A 15399-nucleotide genomic window follows, 5' to 3' on the forward strand; every position below is an offset into this window, starting at 1 on the left:
GGGTCTGTGTGTGTATATAAGGGAGGGGTCCCTGCGCTCTGACGCGGGATAGGAGACTGTCATAATGGGAAGGTGGGCTTGGAAACAATGTCTCTCCTGAGGTGGGGCACTGCCGGGGAATCAAAGATGGTAAGGCAAAGCTGCGTGGCAGCCAAAGGCTTGAAAGGGGAAGAGAGGGTCCCTGGCGTAGGGTAGGGACATTATATGGGTGGTCTTCCTGGCAATCAGGCTGCCTTATACTGAGTCAGACCATTGGCTCCATCTAGCGCAGTGCTGCCTACTCTGGCTGGCAGCAGCTCTCCGGGGTTTCAGACTAGAGCTTTCCCAGCCCTGTCTGAAGACGCCAGGGATCGAGCTCTGGGGCTCTGGCTGCGGGGTGGGTGGGTGCGCTTTGTGCATTGGTAATGAGGAAGAGCTGTGTGCAGGAGAGGAGGGAAGAGTCCTTGGCAGCTTCTGGAGGAGGGTCTTTCTGGCTATCCCAGGGACTCTCCGCCCCGATCCCCTTGGGGTCCACCGGTGACGCAAAACCGTCTCCTCCTTTCCTCGCCTGGCTCTGGCGCCCCCCCCTCCTCCTCCACATTCCCCCCTCCCTTAAATAGCGTGGAGCTGCGGCCAGGAGGGGAGCTGGTAGCGAAGCCTTTGCAAGCCAGCCGGTCCCTCCTGCCTGCCGGCCGGCCAGCCATGATGCCTTCCGTGGCGCTGCTCAGCCTCCTCGGAGCCGCAGCTCTGTCAGGTGAGTGAGAGCGACGGGGCGGCGCGGGTCGGATCAGCACCAAGGACAGCGGCGCGCGGGTCCCCGTAGAGGCGAAAGGCGTGACGGGGGCCAGGCTGGAGGGGCTGGGATGCGAGCGGGGTGGCGGTCACCCAACCCTCGCCTGCCAAGAGGTTCCAGCGCCTATCATAGCCCAGAACCGAGTTACAGCCACCTCGCCTGGCAGGGGAAAGCCGGTATCGGTCTGCCGACAGACCCACCTCCTGTGCATCCGTAAGGCTGCTCCATCCATCCATTCATCCACAAACCCACCCCGCCCTGATTCTGTTCCACATCTACAGAGAGGAGTAATGTCTCTGACTGGAGCGCAGATCGAGTTTATTCATTCTGCAGCTCCAGTTATGTTCACTTCAGTGCCCTAGAGGAAGATCTAGTCTGGACCAGCTTCTCTTCAAAGGCAAAACATCTCATAGCGCATGGGAGAGCAACCCAGTCAATGGGCTCCTTGCAGATGTCAGAAGTGCATTGGATTTCCAAAGTGCGCAAAACCTGTGTCAGGGTCTCTTTGGCAAAAGGAACAGGAAAGCTCATAAATAAGTAATGGTATTATATCTTCCCTCGAGGAGCGCGTTTTCATCTCATGTACTCCTGTGGGTAAGGGGTGGAGGGGAAAAGGAGTACATACATGCTCAGTATTTGTGCATAGTTACTGCGTGCATATAGGAAATCTGCTGTAGCAGAATGAGCACGCCCACATGCTGGCTGTTCATTCAGTGATTTAACTGAATGGAAAGAGACAGCTCTAATTAAGCACATGAAAACGCTGAAGACAGGATACTTTTCTAAATCAGCATTTTAACCACATATATAAAATTGAGAGAGAAAGTGACAGCCAGCAATTTGCACCCATGTATTTATTATTTCCTTTGCATTTCCAGGTCTGGCATGATCAGTCAGCAAGGGCCATTGCAAATTCCTTATCAATGCCACCATTAGCTAAGAATATATTGGATGTTTAAGAAACTGTTGCTTTATAATGTGCTTTATTAACATAAATGCCCTTGGAGTGAAAATTAGCTGCTTGTAAAAGAGAATAAATTCGTTGTGGAGGGTAACACCCACTGCTGAAGTTTTGTTGCTCTTTCTCTCCGCTCTGGCATCTGGTACATATTGCCTTTTTCTGGGATGAATCCCTTGCTGGCTAGGGCATAGATGTTTGCTTTTCAAGTCTCAGAGCTGTAGGAATAGGAGAAAAAGCCAATTACTTCTTCAGAGGTTCATTTCAAAAATGTCAAAAGCAAGAGTCCGTGTTCTCTGTTGTGGTGTGCTGGTTCATAATGCTGCATATGAAGAAAAACCAAGGCCCTCAGCTAGAGATTTATAGTGATATGGAACAAGCTATGTGCACTATTTCAAAAAAGAGTGATGACTGATGATATATTATGAGGATGTATAAAAGCAAGTGCAAAACTACACCACCTTGATGGAGAATCAAGGCTGCAATCCTATTGCATACACGCTTGGGAGAGAGTAAGTTCCATTGAGCCAGGATGGTGTAGTGATTAGAGACTAGTAACTGAAAGACCAGGGTCACCCAGGTACTCATCCTTTTACGGCAGGGATGGGGAACCATTTTCAGCCTGGGGGCCACGTTCCCTTCTGGGGAACCTTCTGAGGACCACATACCAGTGGTGGGTGGGGCCAAAGGCAAAAGTAGTCAAAACAACCAATGTGGATGTTACCTTTGTATAATAGACTAATTTCTGTACACACCCACACACCACCCTCTGTCCTCCATTCAGGCAAATACAAAGGATGATCAGAGTTCAGGGACCTATTCCAGACAGAAATACTCAAGAAGGACTCAAAGCAGGGCCAGTGAGAGATGTGGCCGGGGAAGAGTGTGTGTGGCAGTAAAGTCCCAAGGGCCAGCCAGAGAGGCATGGATGGCGCCATTTGGTCCCTGGGCCCCTAGTTCCCCATCCCTGTCTTACAGTGAAACACATTTTGCATGCTAAGTATGTAAAAGTAGTTTTTGAGGGGAGGGGATGGGGGACATACATCCCCTCCATTGTTCAGTGGCTGGTGACACAAAACTTGCTACCATTTTACACATGGCCATTACTACAAATCTTAAGCTCATAAAGTCCTTTGCTAGAAGACTCTGTGACTGTATTGGCTCAAGTATACTGATAGGATTGACAAATATCTGCATCATTGGATCGATCCAGCAGTGATCCATTTTGTGCAGTCCAAAACAGCCTGTGCTGAAATGGGCAGGTGCTGCCTTTTATGCAGTATTCCTGTACAGCCAATGTGTAGTATAATATTTTATTTGAAATGGGACTTCTATATTTAAATGAAAGATGCTTTTAATGTCATACTGTCACAACAGGCAACACAAGCACTCCATATGTATTAGGCCATTGGTGGTCTCTTGGAGAGCTAATAGCATGAGCTCCTTGACTTCTGCTCTGCCTTCCTTCAGCATATGTACAGATCATAAGCAGTCCTTGGGAAGGGGGAGGGGAGGAAGGCCATCACTGGCCCTTGATGGTCCACTCACCCCCCTGAGCCCAGCAATTACTGCATTGGATCCAGGCATAGCCATGCTTAGGGCAGGCCCACTGAAATAAATGAGACATAAGTCAAATGACATCTAGAGGGCACCAGATTGCGGAAGGCTTGTCTACTCTGACTGGCAGCAGTTCTCCAAGGCCTCTGCCAAAAAAGCCTTGCCCATCGCCTGGTCTCTGAGACCCTTTGGCTGGATATGGGACTTCCTGCATGAAAGGCATGTATTCTGCTCCTGAAGAATGGCATTTAGATTCTCAGCACTGTGATATCCTGTGCCAGATAAGTTATCCTACACAATTCTGCATATATATAGAATTCAACTTCCTGACCTGACTAAATATGCCGGGGCGGGAGTATTCTCAGGAAACCACAAAATACTTAGGCTTTACAAGTTTCCATGGCACTGGATATGCCTAGGTAATTTTGCCTAGCGATAATTCCTTTTGTTCATTTGAAAATGGATTAATATTACCAAGTGTCTCAAATTCAAAGTTTCTCATGTCCCACATTCAAAACACCATAAACTAGAACACCCTTTACGGCCCTCCAGATGTCGCTGGACTACAGTTCCCATCATGCCTTACCATGCCAGGTGGCCAAACTGGTTGGTAGGAGCAGGAGTCTGAGCAACATCTGGTGGGCCATGCATCCCCCACCCCTGCTTGAAGGAGGGCAGCTCCCCTCCTTATTTGATGCATGAAGCACGCTTGTCAGAGGCAACATTCCTTTTGCTTCAAAAAAGAGAAGAAAAGAAATATGTTGTTTTGCTTGATCATATGAGGCTGCCATACAGAGTCAGACCACTGGTTCATCTAGCCAAATAATATATATTATGACTGTCACTGGATCGCCAGCATATCAGACTGAGGGTCCACCCAGCTTAACATTATGTTTTCAACAATAGCCACCCAAAGGTCTTCAAGAACTTCACAAGAAAAAAACACAGTGGTGCTTTCCCTTTTTTTGCCCACCTGAATACGTGGGGTGCAGAGGTATTCTGCCTCTGAATACTGAGGTTCCATTTAGCTAGCATGGTAGCCCTCCTACCCTTCCTAAACCTTCTATAGAGCCATCAAAGCTGGTGTCAACCACCAGATCTTGTAGTACGTTATCCCACAAATTAATTGTGCCATTTGTGATTAAGGCTGCAATCCTTTTTTTTTTAATTAATTTTTATTCAAATTTTCAAAACCAAAACAATACAAAAAGAAAGAACACAAATCCATAACTAATACAATAAAAAGAAAAAATATATATAAAAAAATTGACTTCCGATTTGTCGTAGTTCAGCTATAAGTCTATAATATATAACAAGCCTGTATCTTAATAGATTATAAAATCACCTTCCTCCAGCGGTTATCTTAATTGGTTACAAATCTCATTAACATCATATCATTTTATTCTTCCACAAAAAGACAAAGAGAAGTTTCCAATCCTTGAGATATATGTCCATCAATTTTTTTTCTAGATAAACATGTCAATTAATCCAACTCATCAAGTCTACTAAGTCCAGTAATTTCAAATCGCTCTTCTTCCATTATCCGTATTGGTTCCATCTTCCATCTTCCATCTTTACGCGCCCAATAATCTTGCTGTCATAGTCATATAATAAGAGTCTGATAGGAATTTCATTTTTCACAGATATTTTCTTGCCATCAATTCCGAACGTATCACTGAAGTATTGTTGCAAAGCCGCATCTCTGTTCCTCTTTTTTACATGATACACTAGCACATCTCTTGAAGATTTTTCCATTGACACAAAACAGGGATTAATTCTGTTAGCTTTCTCCATTTCAAGTTCCATCAAATCCTTCCAGTCCAGGAATTTTTTTGAACCGATAATATCTTTATCTCCAATCTCTTCAATTCCTTCAGGGACAGCGCTGAGTTCCAAACCATAATATTTGTCTCCAGGATCCATCACAGCCAGGAAATCCAAATCCTTTTCCAGGTCCATATTTAATCCAATATCCATAGTTTGAACCTTGCCTTTAATTTCTCTTTCATCCTTTTTTGGTTTTCCAGATCCATCTTTATTCTCCTTTCTCATAGAATCCTGAATTTCTTTCAGCTCCTGTCTCATTTCGTCAAATTCAATTCTCAACGCTTGACTATTATTTCTCAGTTCTTGTTTTATTGAGTTAATCCCATTCATTATTTTCTGAAACATGTCTAAAGATAAAGTCCCTTCTTGTACATCCATGATCTTCTTAATTGTCATTCTTAAAGCCAAAGGAACAAAACTCCTTCAATTTTCAATGTCCCAAGCAAAGAGCAGTTTATTTCTTTATCCAGTTACAAAGGAGTTAATCTTTCAAACCAACTGGCGTCACACTCTAGTCAGCCCTTATCTCTTATATGCCCAGAAGTGCAAAAACAGCTTTAGTTCACAGCGTCCAAATAACTAGTAGCAGAAAAAATGAGCAGATTCGTCAAAAAAAAAGTAGATCAGAAAAAATAGTCCCAGACATATATTACACAAGTCTTATAAATCAAAAAGAAAACCCTCCGCCTGTGCAGCCTCTGAGACGGGCTCCCGTCTTGGATGAAACTTTTTCAGTTTTAAATCCAGTCAGAAGGGGTTTTTTTGACTGGGGATAATTTCTTCCGGATAAGGAAGAAACGTGAGATTTCCCACACAGCTTTGTTGTGATTGTTGGAGACTGGAATTCGTCAGAATTGTCTGTGAAAGAAGGTCTTCCAGCAGCTCGGACGGAGCGAGGATTTCTAGCTAGCTCAGCTGAAAAAGTGACCTTTTCTTTTCTTTAAAGAAAAATGGTCTAACAGGCAAGCATTCTCCTGTCTACGCTTATTACTTTCTTATCTATACAGCTAAAGAGATTTGTCAAAGAACCAGCAATTAAGAAAACCTGGGTGAGTCAAAACTTTCCTTCTCTTTTACTCACGGAACTAAGGGGGAAGAAAATAAAAATAGCCTATCTTTTTTTATTGCAAAAAGCTGACATGGAAAATAGCATTATAAAGATTACAACGGATTAAGGCTGCAATCCTAACCATGTCTGCTCCGAAGTAAATCCCATTGAGTTTGATGGGCCTTACTCCCAGATAAGTGGGAGTAGGATTATATCCTAAATTCATAGCTGATCCTATATTATAGTTATATTCTATCTCCAGGATCAGGAGAAGGCTAGTGCCCTCATGCCCTGCCTTCGGGCTTCCCAGAGGCATCTGGCCACTATGAAATACAGGATGTCAGACTATAAAGACCTTTAGTATGATCCAGCAGGGCTCTTCTATGTTCTTACAGTCAATGAACCTCATTGGGGAACCCCAAGTTCTAAAATGATAAAAGAACATGAAAATTGCTATTTGCTGTCACCCCCCCCCCCATGATTATATAAACCTCTATCATGTTGCGTGCCTTGAATCAGGTTTTTCCCCCTAAACTGGCTGTGGGCACTCTAGTTGTTTCAAAAGCAGTGAGAATGGTTTTTCTGTCTGTGTTTCGAATTGAGTCTGCCCTCGGCTGGACATACCTCCCTTCCACACTGCTGACTTCAGGCCTTTCAGGACTGCCCACAACAAAGTGTTGGGCCAATAACTGTCTCTGCCTGAACGTACAGCAAAGCATTTCCATTGGCCACACCTGGAGGGGCAGTTGGTTGATCTACTAATCAGTGGTGAAATCTAACACACACACTGGAGCTGATCTGGCCAGGTTTTAGAGTAAAAAGGGGCAGAGTTTCACAAGCATCATGCACCCCCATTTTCAGAAAACAGAGTTGGAGATGCACTGGAACAGTGTGTCTCTACCCTAAAACACCCTAAACAATTTAGACTTTCTCTACGCTTTGATCATTTTAGTTACCCTTTTCTGTACCTTTCCTCTCTTTGATGTCAGTTCTGAGAAGGGATGATCAGAGCTGTACTCTGTATTCTGTGCAGCTGCACCATAGATGTATATGATGACATGATCTAGAACAGGACTGGGAAATCTGAGGCCTTCCAGATGTTGCTGGTCCAAAACCTCCCATCATCATCCATCACCATTGGACATGCTGGCTGGGGCTGATGGAAGTTGTAATCCAACAGCATCTGGAGGGTCATAAGGTTCCCACCCCTGATCAGAAGATGGACCTCAGAAGATTCAGGGACCTGCTCCAGTCCTGTATTAACTTCTCAAGAGGTTCTAAAGGTGCAGAAGGCATCACCCAGGAAAGAGAAGCAACATAAGGTAACGGCTTTTATGTAACTCTCTACAGTTCTGATTCAGGGTTCATGTGAGGGGAGAGATGTGGCCTGAATAAGCAGCACTCCAGGAATACTGTGCAGGCAGATGGCCCTCTGTGGTCCTTTGCCAGCTGGCTGATGGCCGCTTTGGATGTTTAAATTTATGCTAGGGGCACGACTGACGGTGCTGTATAACTAGTGTCACTGTGTTTTCGTCTCTCTAGGCTAGAGGTGGGGAAGCTTTTTCAGCCCAAGGGCCACGTTCCCTTCTGAGCAACCGTCCAGGGGCCATGTGCCAGTGGTGGGCAGGGCGAAAGGCCAAAATGGACACAGCGATGCACATAAATGTTGCCTTTTGCACAGTAGTCTAGCTTCTACACACACACTCACACACCCCTCTCTGTCCTCCGTTGAGGCAGTTACCCGAGTTCAAGGACACATTACAGCGAGGGAAACACCCCCAAGAAAGGTGCAAAGCAAGGCGGGGGAGGGGTGTGGCCTGGGGAGGCTGTGTCTGTCTGGATGGGGAAGGGAAGAGCCCCAAGGACCAAGGAGAGAGGCTTGGAGGGCTGGGTTTGGCCCCTGGGCTTGAAGCTTTCCACTCCTGCTGGAAGCACTTTAAGTGGCTCTTGCTACAGCATGTAATGAACTGGATTTTATTCCGTTTCCCTTGTGCTGAGCCACAATGAGGTAGCAACGGTGTGAGACTCTAGTTCAGAACAGGCATGCCAGATCAGGCCAAAGGTCCATCCAGTTCTGCATCTGGTTTGCAACAGCGGCCAATCTGATACTTCCAAGAAACCCTAAAGGCCACAGCAGGGCCAGATTATCCATTAGGCTTAGTAGGGGCCCGGAGCTCTTGGGGCCCCGCGATCTGCTGAAGCAGGTCAGGAGCTGCAGATCTTGGGACAAGAGCTTCCAAACCGCCCACCATCCCCCCGCTTCACTTACCTTTTTCTCTGCTGTTTTTTGCGGTTTGCCATCAATCAAGATGGCGGCCAAGGTTTCCCTAAGGGGCTGAAGCCTCTGCCGCCATCTTGGTCGATGGCACGCATGCATGCTACACGCGCGCATTGCTGCCATCAACCAAGATGGCGGCAGAGGCTTCAGCTCCTTAGGGAAACCTCAGCCGCTATCTTGATTGATGGCAAACCTGCGTGCGCAGTGTGCGCAGCTGCAAAAAAGGCAGAAAGGTAGGTGAAGCGGAGGGGATGAGATGGGACGGGACAGCGGGCAGCTCAGAATCACCCTAGGGGCCCTCCTCAGCTTAAGCCGGCCCTGGGCCACAGCCTTCCTGAGCTGATCTGCTCCCAACTGACTGGTGTTCATAGGCCTTCTGTCTCTGAACCGGGAGCTTCCATTTCACTCTCATGGCTGACAGCCAGTGACAGAGACCTCTTCTCCTCCAGGAATTTGTCTAATCTCCTTTTCGAGCCGTTCCGGGACAATCCGTTACTGGATCTACCAGTGTCTTTTTCAACGGTTACTAGTAGCCCTACGTTTGGGATTGGAGGTGTGTGACTGGAGGAAGGGGGTAACCCTTTGACCCCATACTGTTAGCTTGATCAAAGACCACCCCCAAACCAATCACGTTGAGGACTTTGTTTACTGTAAAGCTTCTGTTGGATTGTACAATTATGGATAGAGATGTAATCAGACTATTTCTGTGATGGTTTCATATGTGTGAAGGGGTTGATAAAAACCTTTTTTTCAAAAAATTGTATGTGTCCCATTATTGCTAGCTGCCCTGCTTGGAGTGGGGGTCAGGCACCCATGTTGCACCTGCCCCCCAAAGTTATTAGTAGATTCAGGGAAGGTATCACTGGGGAAAGGGTGCATGATGAAAGGGCAAAGCTCCCTTCTTCCAGTGCCATGGACCTAATCTGAGCCACGGGGTCCTCCTCATGACTGTTTTTCAGTCTGAAAAAGACTAATCTTGTCTAATTTGGCCCTAAACTAGTAGCCATAATCACCTCCACATGTTGCGACAGTCTCCATCACACTGTCAGGTCTCAATGTTTTTGCAGGAAAAAGAAGGAGGGGCCAAAGCCAAGATGCTGGAAAAATAGAAATTTATTTGTATTGTAAGCCCAATGCGTTTCAGCCTGTTAATTTTCAGGCCTTCATCAGGGGCTATAAATAAAATTTACTCACATAAACATATAAAATCATACATATAAAATCTATAAATCAGTCTATGACTTACAATGCAGGCTTAACGAGATGTTTGAATGAGCAGAGCGCTTACAACAGTATAAACGCCTCAAAAAGCAGGCTGAAACGCGTTGGGCTTAAATAAATTTCTATTTTTCCAGCATCTTGGCCCCTCCTTCTTTTTCCTGGTTTGGATGCTAGCCACTTTTTGTTGTTGCCCTCAGTGTTTTTGCACCATGCTTTTCAGGGCATCATTATGATAAAAAAGGGATCTGCAACAGTTTGTTGCATCATGGAATGCTACTGCTATTCAGGGCTCCAGCCAGCCAGCCATGCCCTCTTCCAGCACACTCCATTCCCCTGAGCCTGCTGATAGCCTGTCTTGTGTGTGGATGGTGCCATTTTGGCTACATAAGGGCTGGCACTTCGAAAATGGAGAGCACCATTAGTGAAGAAATAGAATACTGGAGATCTATTATACCCATCAAATAATTTGTACATGCCTGTTTCAGTTTGCCAGTGGTAAGTGCTATGGTTGCCTCTTGATAGCTGTTAGCATCTCTCTGAAGTCTAAACCAGAGGCTGATCTGAACATTGTGATCACAATGGAAGGAGGGGGATGCATAAATTTGCTTTAATAAATTAATGCAATTCAGGCTAGGCTCCTTTCTTTTCCCATTTGTAGCCCCCCACCCCCATAGCTTCCTCAATGGTCTGATATGAACTTAATTCTGCTGCTGCTTTTGACCTATTCCAGTCCCATTGCAGCAGGGGAGTGTTGAGGATTTCTAGGGGATGTTGACAGCCTAGACCAGGTATAGGGAACCTGGCTTGGACCCTCCAGAGGTTGTTGAACTCCAACTCCCATCATCTCTGACCACTGGCTATGTTGGCTGGAGCTGATGGGGAATGGGAGCCCAGTAACATCTGGACAGGTTCCCTGTTCCTCGCATAGATCAAAAGGAGCAACTAAAGTATACAGACAATTATGGGTGAAAGGGCGCATGCCTGTGTGCATGTGCATATGGTTTGATCAAGATTGTGAGCTCTTTGACTCACAGGACAAGAAAAAGTCTCCATCTGCTCTGAGCTGCTGCTAGATGCAATTGTTTTAAGTTAAGTAAGAATCTATCAAGAGGGTCCTTGCATCTACCGCTAGCATAGAGTGGTGATGGATGTCAGTTGTCTTGGAGAAAAACAGATTTACCCAAGGATAAATGCTGCAACAATTGGATGTGTGCAGCAGCCCTGGGAGGGTTGTTCCAATGTTTTATTCAGTGAGCTTCCGTTCTGCTCTGATGTTGTTGCTACTGCCTTCATTAGGTACTGAAGATCATATATCCTTATCACACCATCATTGTTTAATAAGCACACTGGCTTTTGAAGAGGTTGGAGCTTTGGAATTATGCAGCAAGGCAGTAAATTCAGTTTTCAATTTCTATCTGAAAGTACATTTCAGGCCCCAGTAGCATCAAAGCTGGATCACTTGAAATTATGGCATCTAATATTCTGAGCAAAGCCTATGCGGCATGTTTTTTGTTTTGTACTGCAAATTAGTGTTATGTCAGGTGGATTGCTGTATACTTGAGTTACTCATTCATTATTAAAATCTGCTTCAGCAAAACAGTTTGCTTACAATAGTGCAGCAACAGGCATGCCCTCTCCAGTTTCTGCCTGGCTGTGCTGCAAAAGAAGTCAGGCACATTCATGAAAGTGAGAAAAAATAATTCAGCTCAGATGATGGGGCATTTTCACAGAGGCAATGAGCATGATCCAACTTTCCCTTGACACATGGAGGTGGGGAAAGAGCTATTCCCATTGCCCCACATCATGACTCGCACTCATGAATGTGCGTATTTTATTACTGCCATAACTCATACACAATGTGAGCTTTAAAGAAATTATATTGCTACTTAATGTTCATGCTTCCCTATCTTTTTATTATCATTTGAATCTAGGGAACATTAAAAAGAATGAAGAAGCTTCCTTCAAGCAAGCAACATCCAACATCTAAACAAATAATATTTTGTAATAGTGATAGATAGTATTAAATGCATATTTCATGCTGGACATAAATCTGTCCAGGACAAAAAAGTGATAAACCAATTTTGTCATGCCCTTATATCCTAAGCCCAATCACTGAGATCATCCGGAGGAGCTCTGTTAGTTGTCCCATGTGTTACAGAGGCCTGACTGGCCTCAACCAGAAGTCAGGCATTTAGTGTCATGGGCCCCATGCTGTGGAACACTCGTCCAGCACAGATTTGGCAGACATCCTTGCTTTTGACTTGAACTCTCGTATGTGCCGACAGGCCCGTGCAGCCGTTTCAAATGTCTTTTGAGTAGCCAGTCATTTTAATGATTGTTTGGAACTGTTTTAAAATGTTTTTACGTTGCTGTACACCACCCCAGTGTTTTTGCAGGAGGATGGTATATAAATAATATAAATAAAATCAATGTAAATAAATTATAAATACTGTAACAGAAACTTACAAGAAAAAAATCAGAGTAACTGAGGATTCAACTAAAAGAAAAGAAAGAACCACATGTGGTAGGAATTCATTCATTTGACATTTGCCCAGGCTGCTTCATTCTGTTCTCTTCAAGAGCTCAGAGCAGCAGGCACAAGGGAGGCCTGCTGTTCTATGTCTGTAAACCAAGAGCAGACCCTGATTCAGGAGCAGCCAGTGTGGTTCCCCACCCCTGCTACTTAGCATCCTAGTATAGTGCTGTCTCCTCTTTTCACTGGCTTTCATCTTGCATATGAAAACAGTAGCAAGGATAAAGAATGAAGCAAAGGGTGTGTGCGTGCGTGCGGGGGACTGGATTCAGAGTTAAATCAGGGGAAGATTTCAAGTAACTCTTTGGAGGTAGCTTTCTTCCATCATTTAAAGAAGAGCCCTACATTTGCAAGTGGCCTGAATGTTCAGACATTTCTGTTATGCATTCTACATTACATTAAAATAAATGCAGGGTAACAGGAGAGAATGGGCAATTGTTTTGTTACTGAAGAAAAAAGGCCACAATATGCAAAACTCATACTTTGGATGGTAGCAGTTACGTAGCACACACAATATAGTTTTTATTCTGGAGCAAAAGTTGGAAACACTGAGGGAAACAAAAGCAATGGGTTGGAGCCAAACGATGTTAGCTGCACGTAGGTCCTACTGAAATCAATGCGACAAGTTTGTCATGTCTTAAATAATCCCACTGATTTCAATGGGAACTAAGGGCAACTCAATGTTCTGCTTATGGGTGCCATTATTAAAAAGGTGTGGCAAACCACCATCTAAGGGAAGGCACATTCTCTGGTCTGAAAACAAATGCCTTGGAAAGCTGCAGTTGTCTGTTGAAACCAAACTACATTTTGCCACAATTTAAAATGCCAGTTTGTCTTCACATGGGCTATCATATTACAATCTGCCATTCTGCTTTCCACGTTCCTGACACTGGAAACTTTTTTCTTCGAAGGTGTTCATTCAGCACCAGTGGAAAAAGATGATCATGTTGAAGAAATGGTGAGTAAAAATACTCTTATTACACTAGAATGTAGGCAAATTAAATTACCCATCACTAATTATTAAAGCTCCTTGCATGCTCCAATGCATGTGTGTAGCTCCTCCACATATAAGCACCCCCATTTATATTGATTGATTGATTGATTGATTTATTGCATTTGTATACTGCCCCATAGCTGAAGCTCTCTGGGCAGTTTACAACAATTAAAAACATTAAAAACAAATATACAAATTTAAAAACACATTTTTAAAAAAAACAATTTAAAAACACATGCTAAAATGCCTGGGAGAAGAGGAAAGTCTTGACCTGGTGCCAAAAATATAACAGTGTTGGTGCCAGGCGCACCTCGTCAGCAAAATCATTCCATAATTTGGGGGCCACCACTGAGAAGGCCCTCTCCCTTGTTGCCAGACTCCCAGCTTCCCTCCAAGTAGGCACCTGGAGGAGGACCTTGGATGTTGACCATAGTGTACGGGTGGGTTCGCGTCGGGAGAGGCATTGCATCAGGTATTGTGGTCCCAAGCCGTGTAAGGCTTTATAGGTCAAAACCAGCACCTTGAATCGAGCTCGGAAACATACAGGCAGCCAATGCAAGCGGGCCAGAATCGGTTTTATATGTTTGAACTGTCTGGTCCCTGTTACCAATCTGGCCACTGCATTTTGCACAAGCTGCAGTTTCCGAACCATCTTCAAAGGCAGCCCCACGTAGAGTGCATTGCAGTAATCTAACTTGGAGGTTGCCAGAGCATGGACAACTGAAGCCAGGTTATCCCTGTCCAGATAGGGGCGCAGCTGGGCCACCAACCAAAGTTGGTAGAAGGCACTCCGTGCCACCAAGGCTACCTGAGCCTCAAGTGACAGAGATAGTTCTAGGAGAACCCCCAAGCTACGAACCTGCTCCTTCAGGGGGAGTGCAACCCCATCCAGGACAGGTTGAACATCCACCATCCGGTCAGAAGAACCACCCACTAACAGCATCTCAGCCTTGTCTGGATTGAGCCTCAGTTTATTAGCCCTCATCCAGTCCATTGTCGCAGCCAGGCACCGGTTTAGCACATTGACAGCCTCACCTGAAGAAGATGAAAAGAAGAAATAGAGCTGCGTGTCATCAGCATACTGATGGCAACGCACTCCAAAGCTCCGCATGACCACACCCAGCAGTTTCATGTAGATGTTGAACAGCATGGAGGACAGAACTGACCCCTGCTGAACCCCATATTGGAGAGTTCAGGGTGCCGAACAATGTTCCCCAAGCACCACCTTCTGAAGCCGACCCGCCAAGTAGGAGTGGAACCATGCAGTCCCTCCCACTCCCAATTCAGCCAGTCTTCCCAGAAGGATACCATGGTCGATGGTATCGAAAGTCCCTGAGGGATCAAGGAGAATCAACAGAGTCACACTCCCCCTGTCTCTCTCCCGACAGAGGTCATCATAGAGGGCGACCAAGGCTCTTTCTGTGCCAAAACCAGGCCTGAAACTCGACTGAAATGGATCCAGATAATCGGTCTCATCCAAGAGTGTCTGGAGCTGGCCTGCCACCACTCGTTCAAGGACCTTGCCCAGGAATGGAACATTTGCTTCCGGCCTATAGTTATTAAGGTTGTCTGGGTCCAGGGGTCTCTTTAGGAGTGGTCTCACTACTGCCTCTTTCAGGCAGCCAGGGACCACCCCCTCTCGCAGAGAGGCATTATTCACTTCCCTGGCCCAGCCGGCTGTTCCATCCCTGCTAGCTTTTATTAGCCAAGAAGGGCAAAGATCCAGCACAGAAATGGTTGCACGAACCTGTCCAAGCACCTTGTCAACGTCCTCAAGCTGTACCAACGGAAACTCATCCAAGAAATCGGGACAAGACTGTGCTCTGGATACCTCGCTTGATTCACCTGCTATAACACTGGAGTCTAAGTCCTGGAGGATGCGAAAGATTTTATCCTGGAAGTGCCTAGCAAATTCATTACAGCAGGCCTCAGATGGTTCTACCATGTCCCTGGGGCCAGCGTGTAATAGCCCCCGGACAATCCCTACTTTCAGAGATCAGCCATAATAAGCATGACCCAATGGTCATGCATTTATTATGGTTGGAATTGTGAATATTGTTGGAATTGTAGATGGTGGGAGTGTATGAGGTAAAGGCTCCTGTCTCAAACCTCCTAAGGTTCAAATTTCATGTGAAGAGACCTTATAGAGACACAGACAAACATAGTAAAGAAGCCTGCAAGAATAGGTGCATGGTTTTTAAGAACCAACAC

The 15399-nt window shown here is 45.5% G+C and overlaps 1 protein-coding gene across 1 annotated transcript in view; it reads left to right on the plus strand.

Moving 5' to 3' along the window:
• Positions 1 to 636: 636 nt before the first annotated feature.
• Positions 637 to 15399, plus strand: part of CHGB (chromogranin B) — a 31808-nt gene continuing 17045 nt past the window's right edge. Inside the window, exons 1-2 of the mRNA XM_061626166.1 lie at positions 637 to 733; positions 13106 to 13152. Of these exons, the coding sequence (XP_061482150.1) occupies positions 682 to 733; positions 13106 to 13152 (99 nt within the window). The 5' untranslated portion in view covers positions 637 to 681. The remainder of the gene's footprint in view (positions 734 to 13105; positions 13153 to 15399) is intronic.

The sequence above is a fragment of the Rhineura floridana genome, chromosome 4 (genome assembly GCF_030035675.1).
Source record: "Rhineura floridana isolate rRhiFlo1 chromosome 4, rRhiFlo1.hap2, whole genome shotgun sequence".
Classification (NCBI taxonomy): Eukaryota; Metazoa; Chordata; class Lepidosauria; order Squamata; family Rhineuridae; genus Rhineura; species Rhineura floridana.